The 16,177-nt window shown below is 36.9% G+C and overlaps 1 protein-coding gene across 1 annotated transcript; it reads right to left on the bottom strand.

Annotated features, from left to right (window-relative positions):
- Positions 1 to 1,658: 1,658 nt before the first annotated feature.
- Positions 1,659 to 15,433, bottom strand: GCM1 (glial cells missing transcription factor 1). The gene is made up of 5 exons (XM_051996699.1): positions 15,383 to 15,433; positions 11,164 to 11,416; positions 7,763 to 7,875; positions 5,709 to 5,852; positions 1,659 to 2,814 (listed from the first exon to the last, which is right to left on the bottom strand). Exons 1-5 carry the CDS (start codon positions 15,431 to 15,433, stop codon positions 2,071 to 2,073), a joined length of 1,305 nt encoding a protein of 434 aa, XP_051852659.1. The 3' UTR covers positions 1,659 to 2,070.
- Positions 15,434 to 16,177: the final 744 nt, after the last annotated feature.

Consider the following 16,177-nt stretch of genomic DNA (forward strand, 5'->3'; position numbering starts at 1 on the left):
TCTAACCTGGCTTCTTTTTATACTCAGCTCAAATTCCTTCTTCTGCAGGAGGTCTATCCCTCTGAGACTACCAATTATCTATTCTGTATATATCTTACATTTCCATAAATATCTTGTATTTCTCTAGACTTCAAACTGGGCTCTTCCACCATGTCCCTTCTCTGGATACCTTCATATTTCCTGCTTCCCTCCCTTTTCATTCTTCACTCTCTCCCTGTTTTTCAGCTTCCTTATACGTGTTGTCTTCTCCAAGACAAATTTCTTGAGAGCATAATTGTCTTTCTTTTGGCTTGTGTTTGTATTTATAATTTGTATTGTGTTGAGAACAGTGCAGGGCATATAATAAGCTATTAGCAAATATCTGTTGATTAACTGACTCATATGTACATATGTATCTTCATATCTGTTTCCCTTTTTGGAATGTTTCCCTGACACCAGGACAGCTTTTGCTTTTCTTTGATAGCCAGTAGTTACCTAAATGTCTAGCAAATAGTAAATGTCTAATAAATACTTGACTATTTTGATAGAGTCAAGCAAGTAATGGTAGAAATGCCTTTGTTATCTAGTATAAGAAGTGAACCCATATCACCCTATTCACTATGAAAAGTGGTTATGCAATATGAAAGAAAAGTCAAGATTTGAGGATATAAGAGAATGAAAATAAAACTGGTACTTCTATAATGATTTGCAAAAAGTGCTTTATATATATTATTTCATCTGGTTTTCATTATATTATTATAAGACAGTATAGGTATGATGTAAATTCCTTGAGAGCAGGAATTGGATTTTTTTGAGGGAAGGAGGTCTTTTTATCCTCACTACTTAGGGCCCAACACACAACAAACCTTTAAAAAAGTCCTAACAATGATATTTTAACAAAATTATTATTATATAACTATGATAATATATTATTATATTAATTAAATCAATACATAATCTTATATGATTTTAATATTACAACATAATTTATAGTTATAGTTTTGTTAAAAACTATAATTTAGGGGCAGCTAGGTGGCGCAGTGGATAGAGCACCAGCCCTGAAGTCAGGAGGACCTGAGTTCAAATCTGGCCTCAGACACTTAATACTTCCTAACTGTGTGACCCTGGGCAAGTCACTTAACCCCAATTGCCTCAGCAAAAAACAAAAACAAAAACAAAAAAAACTATAATTTAAAAAAACCCTGCTGACTACAATCAGACTTCCAAATTTACAAAACAAAAACCACTCAAGACCTTGGCAGGAAGTTATTTGAACCTTATTCAATTGAATGGAATTTAATTCATACAGTTACTATTAGTTCTATTCCACAGCACAGGGGAAAATAAGGTTGGGAAAGATGGAGTTTGCCCAGGTCCACATAATTAATCAATATGAGTTAGACTCAAGTTTTCCTGATTCTAAGTATAATATTCTCTTTTCTACACCATATGTTGGTATACAGCAATATGTAGAAAAATGAGATTTAAAATATGGCAAGATGAGGATGACTACAGTGATGACCTAAAGATTCAGCTTCATCATGTTATGTGTTCTTTGATCCCTGATGAATGAATTGGAATCCAGTTTCTTTATTTAATACTGTATTTTTGAGGCTATTTATTATTTTTTTTATCTCAGTGTAAAACAAAATTTTGTCTAACAAATCTCTAGGACAAGCTAGGACAAATAAGAATATTTTATTATCAAATGTAGGATAAGATACAGTTTTAAAGGCTTTGGATAATATAATCTCTACTCCCTTCCCCATGTGTTTCTCCATTCTCTCCCCCATGCTTCTTTCAAGCAGCTGTTGAGAGATATGCTGAGAAATGGTGTTAGATCTGAAGTATTGGATATGTCAATGCTAAGGGGAAGTAACCAGATATTACAGATCTTGATGTACAAAAACAAAAAACAAACAAAAAAACTGAGCTTGGGCCAACACAGCGGGATAAAGGATGTGCCCAAAAGATTAGTGGAGAGAAGTAAGAACTGCCCATTGTTCCCTTTCATAGTACAAGTTTTTGTTTGGTTATATTTTGATGGGGAAATTTGAGGGTAGTGGGCCGACAAGCAGGGTCAGTCTGGTATCATCTTAAAGGATAGATGTTTAGAAGCATTTCACTGTTATCATGATCCAAAGACATACATTTTACTTCTTCATCCAAGTCCCATTTGCTCCCCTTGGTTGGAAGTGAGTACTGGTGGTGAGGAGTGTAGCTGAGGAGAAAAGGGTCTTCCTGAGGGAAGTGGTACCTAGCAGTGGGGAAATAGCCATTAAAATCCACGTGCAGCTTCTCTTCATACAGGTCCCCCCCAGACACGGCCGAGTTGGGTCTGAAGGGGTGGTAGCTAGCTTTGGCCACTGACTTCTCGCCGGACAGCTGCTGGTTGCCTGCTTCCATACAGCTCAGTGGAGGGGGGATGTCACAAGACCAACTGGTCAAAGGGAAAGAATAGCCAGGACAGTAATTATCATAATCGGGAGGGCCCCCCAAGCCTGTATTCCTATTCCAGTTCTGAAGATCTCCGTAATCCGAGTAGACCCCGGAGTGAGATGGCTGAAGTAATTCTCCACTGGTGCAAATCCGACTAGAGGTCAATTTGCATTTCTCATACAACTTAGTGGACTCTGAGTTCACCAAAGGCTCTACTAGCTGTGAGGTTCTTCCAAAATAATAATTCTTGGTAAGTGAAAGGCAATTATCCAGAGGCTTCTTCTGGGGTGTGTTATCGATTAAATGCCCATTACAACTACTGGACAATTGGAAGCTTTCTTGGTAAGACCAAGTTAAAGGTAAACTTTCTTGACTTTGGGTTTCACCTGGTAGGGACTAAAATGGAAAAGAAACAGTCATGTTAATAAGTTAAGCAGATTTACATAACCTACCCCAAACAATGAGGAGTTACTCTATACCAATAGGCAAATTGGTTTGGGATTATTTCTGATTGTTCTCATTCCTTGCATGCTTAGGTTGTGAGCCGTGCAAAATAAAAAAAAAAAAAAAAAAAAAAGATACACCAGGTCAAGATGTAGAAGCAGAGGTTTAGGATGTTTCTATTTCAGTATGAAACTGTCTTGGTTCAAACTAGACAGATTCATAAATTGTTAATTAGAAGGAAATGTTGAGTGGTATCAGGGATGTGGTAGAAGGAATTCTGGATCTGGCCTTGAAGGCCCTGAATTGAATAATAATAATAATAGTACTTTAATATATATCAAATATTATATATAATAATTATATTAAAATAAAAATATTATATACTATAATAATATATAGTAATTTAAGGTTTGATCATCATAATGATAGCTAACATTTACATAATACTATGTACCAGATTCTGTGCTAAGCACTTTACAAATATTATTTCATTGTATCCTCACAATAATCATGATAGGTAGGAGGTTTATGAAGAGCTTTATTTATGCTTTCTTATTTGATCAGCTCCCAGATACATTACTTACTCCCTGTATGGTATTAGATAAATTCTCAGTTTATTCATCCATAAAATGAGAGAGTTGGCTTGGATGACATCTATAATTACTTGCAACATTAAATCTATGATATTATGACTTTAGAAAATGATCTTCAATCTCCTCCATTTTATGGATTCAACTACTCAGTCAATGAATCTTAACTGAGCACCTCCTATGTGCCAGGCACTATGCTAAGTGTAAGGGATACAAAGAAAGGTAAAATATAGTCCCTGTCCTTTAGAAGCTCACAATTTAATACTTTAGATTGTTACAATTAATATTTATTAAATGTGCTAAAATGTGCCAAATGTGCTGTCACTGAGAACAGAAAGGCAAAAAAGAAACAATTTGATGTTTCCCCTAGTAAAAGAAAATAACTTGCTCAAAGTCTCATAGCTATAAACTAGAACCTTAAGCCATCCACTACTCTTTCCAAATCATAAGATAATAGATTCAAACTAGAAGGAGCTTTAGAGACAATCTGATCCAAGTCCCCAAGGTCCAGTTAAGTAATTAATTTATCCAAGATTAGAGAGAGTAAATAGCTGAGATAGGCTTGAATCCAAGTCTTCAAACTTCAAGTCCAGTCTTTCTGAATTTCTTTTCCCCTGTGACTTAGTTTATTGTAAAACAAGAGGACTGGACTAGATGGCCTTCAAACTCTAGATCTATGAAACTTCTATGACTATGTTCTTCTAGAGACAGGTGGATTCAATGAATAGACTTACTCTAGACCTAGAATCAGGAAGAGCTGAGTTCAAATGTGATACTAAACTTACTAATTATGTGATCATTTAACTGTTATCTGTCTCAGTTTCCTCAGCTGTAAAATTAGCACCTACCTCTTGGGATTGTTGTGAGGATCAGATTCTTTGCCTCAATTGCTACCTAGTCTTAATCACTGAATGAGTGTGATCTCAGACAAACTAAGACCCATTGAAAATCTTAGCTTAAAAGGCCAAAGTCTCCTATTGCATCCAGGGCCATCTTTCTGATCTATATCTGGTCCCTAGAGCCAGATTTCTCTGGAAGGGAAAGTGAGGCAGGGGACCTTGCCCAACCCTCCTTCCCTTAAATCCACTTCATTTGCATGTCATGTCATCCCCTCCCTGATGTCATGATCCTCTTGGAGAATGAAGGAGAAACAACAAACAACAATGAGGTAAAACTTATAAAACATTTTCCAAACATTAGAGCAGTATATAAAAGCTAGCTATTATTCCAGGATATTTTTCTCCCCTAATTTTGACCTTAACTTCTGGATGAATCAATCATCTGAGAAAAAAAAAAACAAAACAAAATGAAGCTCCAGAAAAATTCATTCAGTTTAGCACACCTATCATCAGTGTTCTTTCTATTTCTTTGTTGCTTATCTGTCCTGTGGGAGTTCCAAGGTTTTCTGTTAGAGGCACATTGAAAGAAAGACTCAGTCCTTCAGTGTCTATGGTGTGTGTATGTGTATGTGTGTGTGTGTAAATAGAAATAAGAGATTTAGAAAGATACAGAGAGGTGAGGCAGAAATATATACAGATAAAAAAGATAGAGAGATATGGGGATAGAGAGATGAAAACATAGATATACAGGGACAGAGAGAAATAGAAAATCTGAAAAAAAAAAAAAAGGCAGATACAAAGCCTGTTTCTGAAGCAGAAACAAAACGCTCCGTAAGAGTGTCATTTACTCACAAGCAGCTATTATAGTGGAAGGAATATTAGACAGAAAAGAGAACTGAGTTAAAAGTCCCAATACCTCTTCTACTCACTAACTATGGAACCTCTGGACATCCCTTTAATTTCCTAGGGCTATTTTCATAACTGTAAAATGAAGAGATTGTAATGGATTATCTCCATGGTCCCTTTCAAACTTTTGCCCAAGGGCTAATATTTGAATCCAGAACTCATGATTTTGAAGCCAGTTCTTATGTCACCATACCCAGTGAGCTCAGGGTCACAGAGATGGGGGAGCATGATATAGAGTCCCTCAACTTTCTTTAAGGAAATGACATATAAAGGAATCTGAAGAATATACTTATGGTTTTCCTGATTACCTCACAGAACAGTTGTCAGGAATAAGTTTCAAAAAACTTACAGGACTATAAAGTGACAAGTTTGTATTACTATTATCCAAATAAAACATCAGAGGAATATTTCTGTGTTTGGAAAGATGGAGGTTTGGGGTAAAGGGTTATTATGGCAAAGGGGGACAAGTTGCTACCAGTTTTTAACATAAGGAATTGAGAGGAGAAATTACCTTAGTCCCTAGGCTCTTCTTCAGCTTGGGAGAGGCAGAAGAGGAGGAGGAGGAGGAAGATGCCGTATGAGATTTCTGCATTGACCGTCTTGCTTCAGCCTCTAATTTTGTTTCTGGCCTTGGATGGTCATGTGCCCCTTTTGACTAATAAATGGTAAAGTCAGAGGGAAGAAAGAACCTTGAGTGTCCATGTTATGTGAAAATCAGTTGAAGGAAGGAATGAGGAATATTTGTCCTGGAAAAGAGAAGACTCTAGGGGAATATGATGGCTGTCTTGAAGTATCTGAAGGGCTGTTGTGTGGATGCAAGAGGAATTTTTCTATTTGTTCTCATGGAACAGAACTGAGAGTAATAAGTAGAAACTGTAAACCCACAAATTTAGTCTTGATGTCAGGAAACATTTCCTAAAAATTAAAGTTGTTTAAATAAGGGATGGGCTAGTAGGTTTTTGTATGTCTCCAAGCAGAAGCTGGATGTCCAGTTGGCAGGTACGTGATGATGGAGATTTCTTTTGTGTGCAGATTGGCCAAGTTGGCTACCAAGATTCATTTCCACTCTCAAATTCTGTGATTGTGTGATAATGATATGAATGACTGGGGATTTTAAGTCTTACATGCACAGTCTCTTTGTCAGAGACTCTTATTTGGTTATTAGTTGGCCTTGGGATTGGGAAGTACATAGAATAAGTGCCAGAGATGGATAAATATGCATTATGGAGTAAGAGGCAGGGGCTTTGTCAGCCAAGTGAGATGTTTTGTTTACAAACAACGCAAAAAGTTTTCAGCTACTCAAAGTTTCTAATTCATTTAATTTGCCTTTATGACTAGTTAGCACACCAAGAGAAAAGGCTATATGACAGCAGAATTTTAGATATTCTTCTCTTCTATTCATTATTCTCATAAACCAGAATTCAAATATAATTCTTTATGTAATAAAAAAAATTAATCCATTCAGCCCCAAGATAGAAATTGATCCTTCTTCCTTTTTACCCCTTGAGAAGAATGAAGCAGCCTTCCCAGGCATCCAATACTTTTGTATTGGTTCTCCTGAATCATTTCAATAAACTTGCTTCTACGCCTAATTATTGCTTAATCATTTCAAAGCTGACTGCACAGTTCACCAGCAGGTTGTCCTAGGAGTATGCTGCCAATCCAAGAATTTTTATTCCTTGATCCTAACCTAAAATTTCATTTCCTGGTATGGAAACAACCCATATTCTTTGTTGAATAGTGACTCATCTACTGTTTTAAGTCTTAGAGACTTTCTGGGGCCATCAAAAGGCACCCAGTCAATATATGTTACATAAAAGTCTTGGTCTAAGATCTCCTGCAGAACTGGAGGAGGTGGGAAGTTAGCTGTATAAATCCCTTTGGATTTTTTTAGTAGGTTATCTGGCAAAAAATTTGAGGAATATGCTTATGTTTTTTTATTATGTTTTGTTTTATGTTTATGTTATGTTTTTCCTAACTATCTGTTGTTTAGTAAGAACAAGTTTTGAAAGCCTTATGGTTATATATAGATCCAAATATGTATTATTATGTAGATTAAACATCAGATGCATATTTCTATATAATCTAGCCTAGCCTGGTTCATTGGCCTCTAGGCTCTCCCTCTAATCACAAGAGTAATATCTTATATTGATAGAGCTCTTTATATTTTTATAAATATTTTTACAATTTTTTTGACATTTGAGACAATCCTGTCAGGTTAAAAAGTTGATGATTATTATGTTCACTTGACAGATGAGAAAACTGAGGAGATCCAGAGAATTAAAAGGCTTCCCCAAGGTCATAGCATTAGGAAATAACAAAACTTGGACACTAGAAAATTATGATTTATAATGCTAAGCTTGATTTGTGTTCTATTATCCCATACTGCCTGTGGAGTTAACATCCTTTGCTTTATTGTCATTCCTGACACGACCCTAATTGTGCTTATTTAACAATCTCATTAAAACACCATCATTTCTTTTTCTTTTTCTTTTTTTTTTTTAGTTGTGTTAGTATTAAATTCTCTGGTCTGGTTATGGTTGTTATAGATATTTTTAAACCAACCTGAAAAAAGATGAAGCGTCCATCGTGCCTCCAGAAATTGGTAACTGGGAAGCCTCCATGGCCACGGCAAGGAATGAGTTTCAAAGGACCATTACAATTAGGACACCGTTTTCCTGCAAAAAAGAAAAAAGACATCTAGATGGGCAGTGGATAGGGCACCGATCCTGCAGTGTTCCTGCAGGAGGACTTGTGTTCAAATATGGCCTCAAACACTTAGCACTCACTAACTTAGCTGTGTGACTCTGAATAAGTCATTTAACCCCAGTTGCCTCTCCAGAAGAAAAAGAGAGAGGGAATTAAGTAGGGTAAAATCAACCTTACCTACATTCAAGTCATAGGTCCTCCCTATATTTCATGTTTCCACTCGAAAAGGGTGGAAATGTTTCAAAATATTTTCAGGTATCTGGAAATCTCTACCCCTTAGGGTTGGAAATCCCTTGCTTAGACTATGGTTATGTCATAGTCACATAGGAGCTCAGATTTAAGAGCTAGAAGAAGTGGACACAAAGGTCAGCTAGTTTCTCCCTCACTTCATTTTACATTTGTGAAGACAAACTCAGAGAGAGTTAAGGCATTTGCTCAAGATTATACAAACAGTAAGCAACAGAACTGGGTGTTAAAAAACCTAGATTCCCTGAGTCCCAATTCATTGAACTTTTCATTGCTTCTTCTAACCATTTGAGTTATACATAAGCAGAGAGGTGGCTCTCTACCTAGAATAATTTCAGAGGATACTTAAGCTTTCCCAGATATTTTCCTCATTGCTCCCTCATCCTTGAAATTCTCTTAATGGAGAATAGACCTTTTCATCCATGATTAAAGATGTGTCTTAGAATGCAAATACCTCTGGAGAAATCATACAGAGAGTAAAAGTCATACTAAAATTGAGTGTCCTCAGGCCCTGTCTTGAGAGCCTTTTAGTACAAATCAGGCATGAACCCAGGACAATGCACATTAGGGGTGTGATGAAGCTAGGAAAAGGGAATTTTAGGGCTTCAATTCCCTTTTCTTCATAGTTTTTCCTATAGTCATGGCCAGCCAGTGAAGTTATCAGGAAAACTTTAGTGCAATATGACTGCCCTTAGAAAATATAAATATAAGTACAAAAACTTCTTCTAACCCAAGAGGGCCAGAATCACAGAATACAAGAACTAGAGGAAGCAACTGTGGACATTGATTTTAGTCTAAGAGTTCTCAATCTTATTTATGTCAGGGACCCTTTGATGTCTGGTGAAGCCTATTCATCCTATCCTCATCTCCTTTCTTTTGTTTAAATAGTATTTTTTTCAAATGTATGCAAAAATAATTTCAACATCGACCTTTGCAAAACCTTGGTATTCCACATTTTTCTCCCCTCCGAGGCCTTCCCCAAGACAATAAGCAATCCAATATAGGTTAAACATGTGCAATTTTTCTAAACGTTTCAGAAATTTATTCTGAAATGCTAAATTTCAATTAGAGACTAGTAAAAATAAAGATACATTTTTTTCTTTCCAAATTTATGGACCTCATTAAATCTATCAAGTAGCTAGTAAACTTTGGTTTAAAGTACCCCTTACTTAAGAACCAGACACATTTTCAAAGTGATCCATCTAGGAAAAGGCAAAGGTGAGACAAGAACCCAAGTTGTCTGGCTTTCAGTTCAGTGTTGATCCACTATATCATTGTCAAGATATATGGTCTAGCAGAAAGAGTAATAAGTAGATTTAGACCTGAATTCAAATCTTAGCTATTGCTTACTATCTGACTTTAGGCACCTCATTTAACCTAAAGCAGCCTTAATTCCTCACTTATAAATTGAGCGGTTTTAACTCAAATGACCCCTGAAAGTCCCTCTAGCTCTAAGGATATATGTGGGCATTCTAGGATCTTATAGGAGCAGGTAGGTTATTTAGTGAGCAGCCATAGAAAGGTCCTTTAAAAAAAAATCTACCACTGAATGGCACCAATTTGCAGTTTGGGAGTGATGAGGGATTGAGCATTTCTTGCAGAGGGGTTTCATCTCTTCAGCTTTTACTTTACTGTAGTTTGGTTCTGCCAAACCATGAGTCTTTGCATTCTATATTTTAGACAGGACCTTTGATTTTATTGATGTAGGGAACACCCTGCAAGTAAATGCTTTCTAATAATGCAGATTGGCCACCGTTCTGCAATTTATTGTCTCAGAAAAAAGCCTGGGATGTAGGAGGTTACATGACTTTACTAGTTGTCATATTAGTACATGTCAGAAGCTGACTCTGAGTCTGTCTTCTTAACTTTGAGGTCAGCTATCTATCCATATGATATTAAGCATTTTAACTGGACATTTTATGGTGCTGTCTAGTTTAGTAAATGACTTTAAAATTAAGTACACTGTTTACTGGCATCATCATGATTCTCAAACTTGGAGATTTCAACCAAAGACTTGATTGATAGGAAATTTTGTCCCTGTTCCAATTAGAATTTACCTGCCAAATAGCTCTTTTTCTTCCTGGAAAAGATTTGGAAACTAATTTGAGAAATGGCAAAATAGTATTTAAATGTGAAATACTGATGTGTCATAAAACATGAGAAAAGGGAAACTTTAAGAGAAACCTGGGGTGACTGAACTAATGCAGAATGAAGGGAGCAGAATCAGGAGAATAATTTATACATGAAATAATAATTACAGTGTAAAAACAAACAAAAGAACTCAGATCAAAGCAATGATCAATCAAGATTCCAGAGGAATAATGACAACACATGATATAGATCTTCTGACAAACAGGTCATCAACTCATGATATAGAATGAGATATACATTTTTGAACATGGTTAATCCTGTAATTAATTTTGCTTGACTATTCATATTTATTACAAGGGATTTTTCCTTTCCAGTTAGGGAGAGATGAGAGAAAGAAAGCAAAGTTTTGTTAATTGAAAAAAATTTTTAAAAAAGAATTTACCACTCACATTCCCTCAGGGACATCTTTTCCAAGATTTCAAGTACAAAATCTAATAAACTCTTGTGCTAATATATTAATGAATGATATCATGCTTGAATTTTAATAGGTTCCTTCTGCAGATAATTTCTCATCCTAAAGAAGTGACACTAATGGAGCTAACTGGGTGGGGGAAGATCCTAGCTTTGCTATTGCTTGTTTTATGACATCCGATAAGTCATTGCCTCTTCTTCGTCTGTGAAATAAGGAATTTAGACTAGATGATCGATCGGCTCAGAATCTATGTTCCTGCGGCTTTGGATAGAAAAGAGCCTTTTGGTAATCTATTTCACCGTGTAATTATCTGAGAGAGGAAAGGACTTGTTGGGATATTGAAAAACACTTGGTGGTGAAAGCCCCCAAGATAGCCTTACTGCAGCGGTCCAAATTAGGACAAGGCTAGCAGTAGCCAGGAGTGAGCGCGGGCAGCCCCCGGACTCACTCTGCTGCTTCTGCCGGGCTTTGTCGCAGATGGCTGGTCTCAGGTAGATCTTCCTTCCTTCCTCGGCAGAGCAGTCCAGGCTGCAAACCACCACTCCCAGGCAGGACTTCTTCAGGATGCGGGAGTTGTGATTGTTGGTATTGCGCATGGCCCAGCTGCTCAGGTGCCTCTGTGCGTTCCTGTCCTCTGAACTGTAGATGTGCTTCACGTAGGAATCTGGCCATTCCTGAAACCAGTCGGTTGTTTTCACATCCTGATAAAAACTCCAAGAATGTTAATTAAAGTAAAAGAAAACACATACATACAGATACACACACAGGAAAATAGAATCATCCATAGCAGAAAGGACAAGGAGGCTGAAGCTTAAGTAATTTTATTCAAGAATGGAGGGGTGAAGGGGGAGAGTGTGGAAGACCTTTGGACTCAAGTCTTACTTTAACTACAGAGATTCTATGAATTAAAGACTGTACCTATTTTAAAATATAAAGAAATCTTTCTTTCTCCTCCTTCCTTTCTCCTCTCCCTCCATCCTTCTCTCTCTTTCCCTCTTTCTATCTGTCCTTCTCTCTTTCCTTCCTTCCTTTTTACTACTTTCTCTCCCTTTCCTTCCATACTTCCTACCTTCCTTCTTTCCCTTCTTCTTTCTCTACCTCTTTCTTTCCATCTTTCCTTCCCTTTTTATCTCTTTCCATCTTTCCTTTCTCCTTTTTCCCTTCCCTTCCTGTCTGCCCTCTTTCCATGAACCATGAAGATCCACAGCCTTCCATGAATCCTTTCTTTCAATCAATCGATGATCACTAAGCATCTACTGAGCAACTATAATAATGTGACAGGCAGTGTGCTAAGCACTAGAGCTAACAACAACAAAAAAATGGAAATAGTCCCTGCCCTTGAACTTACTCTCTCTTCCAGACACCTTGTGTGTGTATGACTATATCTAGACCTATAAATATATATATAGAATAAATACAAGGTATTTTGAGGGAGGGGAGGGCTAACAGTTGGGACAATGAGACAAAGCTTCACGTAGAAGGCAGAACTGAAGAAGAGTCTTAAAGAAAGGAACTTTACCAGTTCCTTGAGGAATGGACTAATTTTTTTTTTGCTTTTTTGTTTTGCTTTTTGTCTTGTATCCTCAATGTTCCTAGTACTTAGCACAGTATCTAGCACATCACAGAAATTTAATCAGTGTTTGTTGATTTGATTGATCAATAAGGCAAAAGAGGGAATATATTCCAGGGATAGAGAGAGCTTGTGCAAAATAATAGAGATAGGAGATTCAGTAAATGTGTGTGAGGAGTAACTTGGTTGGATTGTTATTGCTATTCAGTTATGTCCAATTTTCCATGACCCTTCTTTAGGGCAAAGATACTACAGTGGTTGCCCTTTCTTTCATCAGGCATTTTAAAAATGAGGAAACTGAGGTTTAGTGATTATGCGAAGGAACATAGCTAAAAAATGTCTGAAGCCAGATTTGAACTCAGGAAAATGAGTTTTCCTGATTACAGGCCTAATACTCTCTTCACTACACCACCTAACTAGGCCAGTTAGTGAAAGCTTTTTAAAACCAAATGGAGGAGTTTATGGTTTATTTTAAGGCAATGAAAATCCACCAAAATTTATTTAATATGGGAATGATGTAGTCAGATTTGTACTTTTCTAAGAATACTTTGGTAGCTATGTGGAGGATGGAATGGAGAGGAGAGAAACTTGTAGATGAACATTATAATTGTCCAAATAATTGGATGTAGAAGGTGAGGGGATGAAAAATCAAGGATGATTTTCTTCCTTCCTTCTTTCCTTTCCTTCCTCCTTTTCTTCCCTCTTTCTTTCTTTCTCTTCTTTCCTTCCTTACTTTTTCTTTCTTTTTTTCCTTTCTTCTCTCTTTTTTTTTCTCTTTCTTTAAGAGAGCTGTCTCACAGCTAGTAAGTGAAACTTGATTTCTTGACTCTAGAGATTCTGTGATACCTAGCTGCCTCTAATATTAGTTTTTGAATAACTAAAAGCAATCCAAGAGAAGTTTATTCTTAAAGCTGGAAAGAGGAGATTAAATTTTCTCCTTAATCTTAGTGTCTTTCCTCAGAGAGCATCTCCAATTTATCAGGGATATATCTTGTTTGTACCTAGGTACTTAAATGTTACTTCTCCCATTAGCCAGAGCTCTTTGAGAATAAGCACCGTCTTTTGCCTTTTTTTTTTTTTATGTTTCTATCCCCTTTGCATAATGTCTAGCACAGAGTAGGTCCTTAATAATAAATGCTTATTAGACTGGATGTGTGTCTCCAAAGCAATCAGGAGAATTAGGGACTCCTTGTGATACTTCTATTTTGAGGATGTGAGTCTGAATAGCTGCGACTTTGGGATTACAATTCACAAAATCTGAGTTAGGGAATATCTCAGAGTTCACCTTATCTAACTTACCATTGAATGGGATTCCTCTCCCCACCTCACCACCACATCCCTGACAAAAGGTGGGGAAGTTCATTGACTCCTGTGGATGCCCATTCCCCTTTTAGGTTGCTCTGATTGTTAGGAAGTTTTTTTTTCCATGGAGATAAAATTTGCCTCCATACATGTTCCACCCATTGTTCCTGGTTTTGCCCTCTGAAGCCAAGCAGAACAAATTTAATCGTTCTTCCACATGACAGCTCTTCAATTATCTGAAGACAGCTCTCATGTCATGCACTGTCTTTATTCTATTTTTCTCAAGCAAATAGTCTTAGTTTGTTCAAATGATTCTCAGAGTGGCCTCTCTTCCTCTCACCATTTTAGTCATTCTCTTTTTCTGTAATGTCCACTGTCCCATTTGGAGTCAAAAATTTGGTGAGATTATTTGGTGAGGGGTCCTTTAGGGGCCTGATCTCCATCCTGTTTTCCCTCCTGCCTTGCCACTATCACAGCAGTCAAAAATAACGGATAAAAGGAGAAACTAAAACCCAATTTAGGAAAAATCAAGGCATAATGTAAAAGGGTTAGGACTTGGATTTGAAAGACCTAATTTTGGGGTCCTGAATCTGCCAACCTTACTAGTTGTATGATCTCATCTTCCTTAGATGTAAAATGAAAGAGTAGACTTGATGATCTCTAAAAATACCCTCTTAAAAAAAAGAACTGCATCCAGAAAAAGAACTATGGAGATAGAATATAAATCAATACATGCTATGTTCACTTCTTTTTTCTGTTATTTTTTTCTTCTCTCCCATGGTTCTTCCTTCTAGTTCTGATTTTTCTCTTCCAACATGATTCATAAAGCAATGTATATTAAAAAAAATTAAAAATATGCCTTCTGGTTCTAATGTCTTAGCCATTCTATGTAAAGTGCTAAATTGAGTTTGACTGTAAATAGCTATTTACACAAAGTTGGCACCAATTTTTTGCCAATAAACAGCTATTTTTCTGGTGGTGTTGCCTTTAGAAGTCAAATGGGAATGGATCACTTAGCCCTTCTTCGTGCACTTTCATTCTAACCTCTCCCCCTACTACTTAAGCCTTTTCCTAGCATCCTGCTGGACAGCGATATTCATTCATGATTGGTGCATATTTATCTCTGTATTACTTTGCACAGTGCTCCACACATAGTAGGGTCTTAATACATGTTTGCTGAATTTCACAGGTCCTGAGACAATTTGACTCATTCTGCATGGTGAGAAGTTATCAGATGTCCCCAGGTGGCAATCCTATGTTGTGTCTACAACATAGCAAGTATTTGAATATTTGGCAATGTGTAGACAAAACACACAGATACTAAGTCATTCTCTCCCTCCCCACCCCCGTTTTTTTTCCATTAAAAAAAGCAAGAGTGAAGAAAATCTTACTTAAGAAATTTGCTCTTCCACAAAATAAGCCTGGCTTCCATTTGATCATTTCCCTTGGGTCTGAGATGAGAAACATAAGATTAAAGGGAAAAAATATTTTCCCTCTAAAACCCAATGTGGGATCCAAATGAAAGAAAATATAGTAACCAGAAACCAATATCTAATACTGAAGTGAATTATAGAGCTTAATGATGAAAAGAAAAGATGGTCAAAATATATCAGAGGACAGGGTTAAAGCAAGACAAAAATAGCTTCTAGAGTTTATTCTTAACTCTAGCTCTGATTAGAATGTAACCCCTGTTTTGAGTGGAGGCTTCAGATCACCTTTTGCATTAAAAACTCTTATCTATCTAGTTGCCACCATTCATTGTTGGACAGGAAATGATTAAAGTCATAGCACTAACATAGATGAGGAACTGTAGGACCTCAGAGTTAAACTGGACGTTATCAACCATCTTTATAGATTCATACTTCAACAGCAACAACTTCAAAAGACTTAGAAGTGATGGGATGCCAGGGTTAAGGGGGCCAGTTGTAGAAGTGAGATTTTTCAGAATTGTAAAGCATAGAGAGTAAAATGCCAAGCTGAAAGTAGGAATTGGAGGAAATTCCTAAATGTGTGAGGTACAGCCAGGGCAAGCAGGCAGGGAGAGGATGAAAAATGCATTGGTAGGAAGTTGCAAAAAGTAAAAACAAAACACAGATTAAAACTTCTGGAGCGCCTGCATCATCAGAAAGAAAGGAAAACCTAGGTGAAGCTGACAAAAATGAGATTCTTGGGATCAGAGGAAGTGGTCCTTGTCTGAGGAATGTCCATTAACATCTGATGTTTTGTTTTGTCTTTTTTTTTTTTTTTTTTGATTCACACCAAGAATGAAAATTTCCACTTCCTAAGCCAGGACAGTGAAGAAGAGGCTAGTAAGGAAATTTCTGTAAGCAGTCTAGGAGGTTACATCTGAGCTGAAGTTCAGGCAGAAGGCAAGGAAGGCAGTTTCAACTTGCAGTTGAATAAATGGAAATGAAGATTAGGCAGAAAAGGATGTTGAACCTAGCAAAATGAGAAAGAGACAGAGAGACAGAAGGAGGGAGAAAGGGAGGTAGAAAGACAGAGAAAGAGAGGGAGGCACAGAGATAGAGATAGAGGGAGAGACAAAGAAAAAGAGAGAGAGAGAGAGAGAGAGAGAGAGAGAGAGAGAGAA

The sequence above is a fragment of the Antechinus flavipes genome, chromosome 4, assembly GCF_016432865.1.
Source record: "Antechinus flavipes isolate AdamAnt ecotype Samford, QLD, Australia chromosome 4, AdamAnt_v2, whole genome shotgun sequence".
NCBI classification, from domain to species: domain Eukaryota; kingdom Metazoa; phylum Chordata; class Mammalia; order Dasyuromorphia; family Dasyuridae; genus Antechinus; species Antechinus flavipes.

Coding starts and splice junctions, on each gene's coding strand:
- GCM1 (XM_051996699.1), bottom strand. CDS start 15,433: ATGGTTGATAACGTCCAGTTTAACTCTGAGGTCCTACAGTTCCTCATC. Junction 11,417..15,382: donor TCCTACAGTTCCTCATCTAT/GTTAGTGCTATG, acceptor AGTTTTTATCAG/GATGTGAAAACAACCGACTG. Junction 2,815..5,708: donor AGAAGAGCCTAGGGACTAAG/GTAATTTCTCCT, acceptor TTTCCATTTTAG/TCCCTACCAGGTGAAACCCA.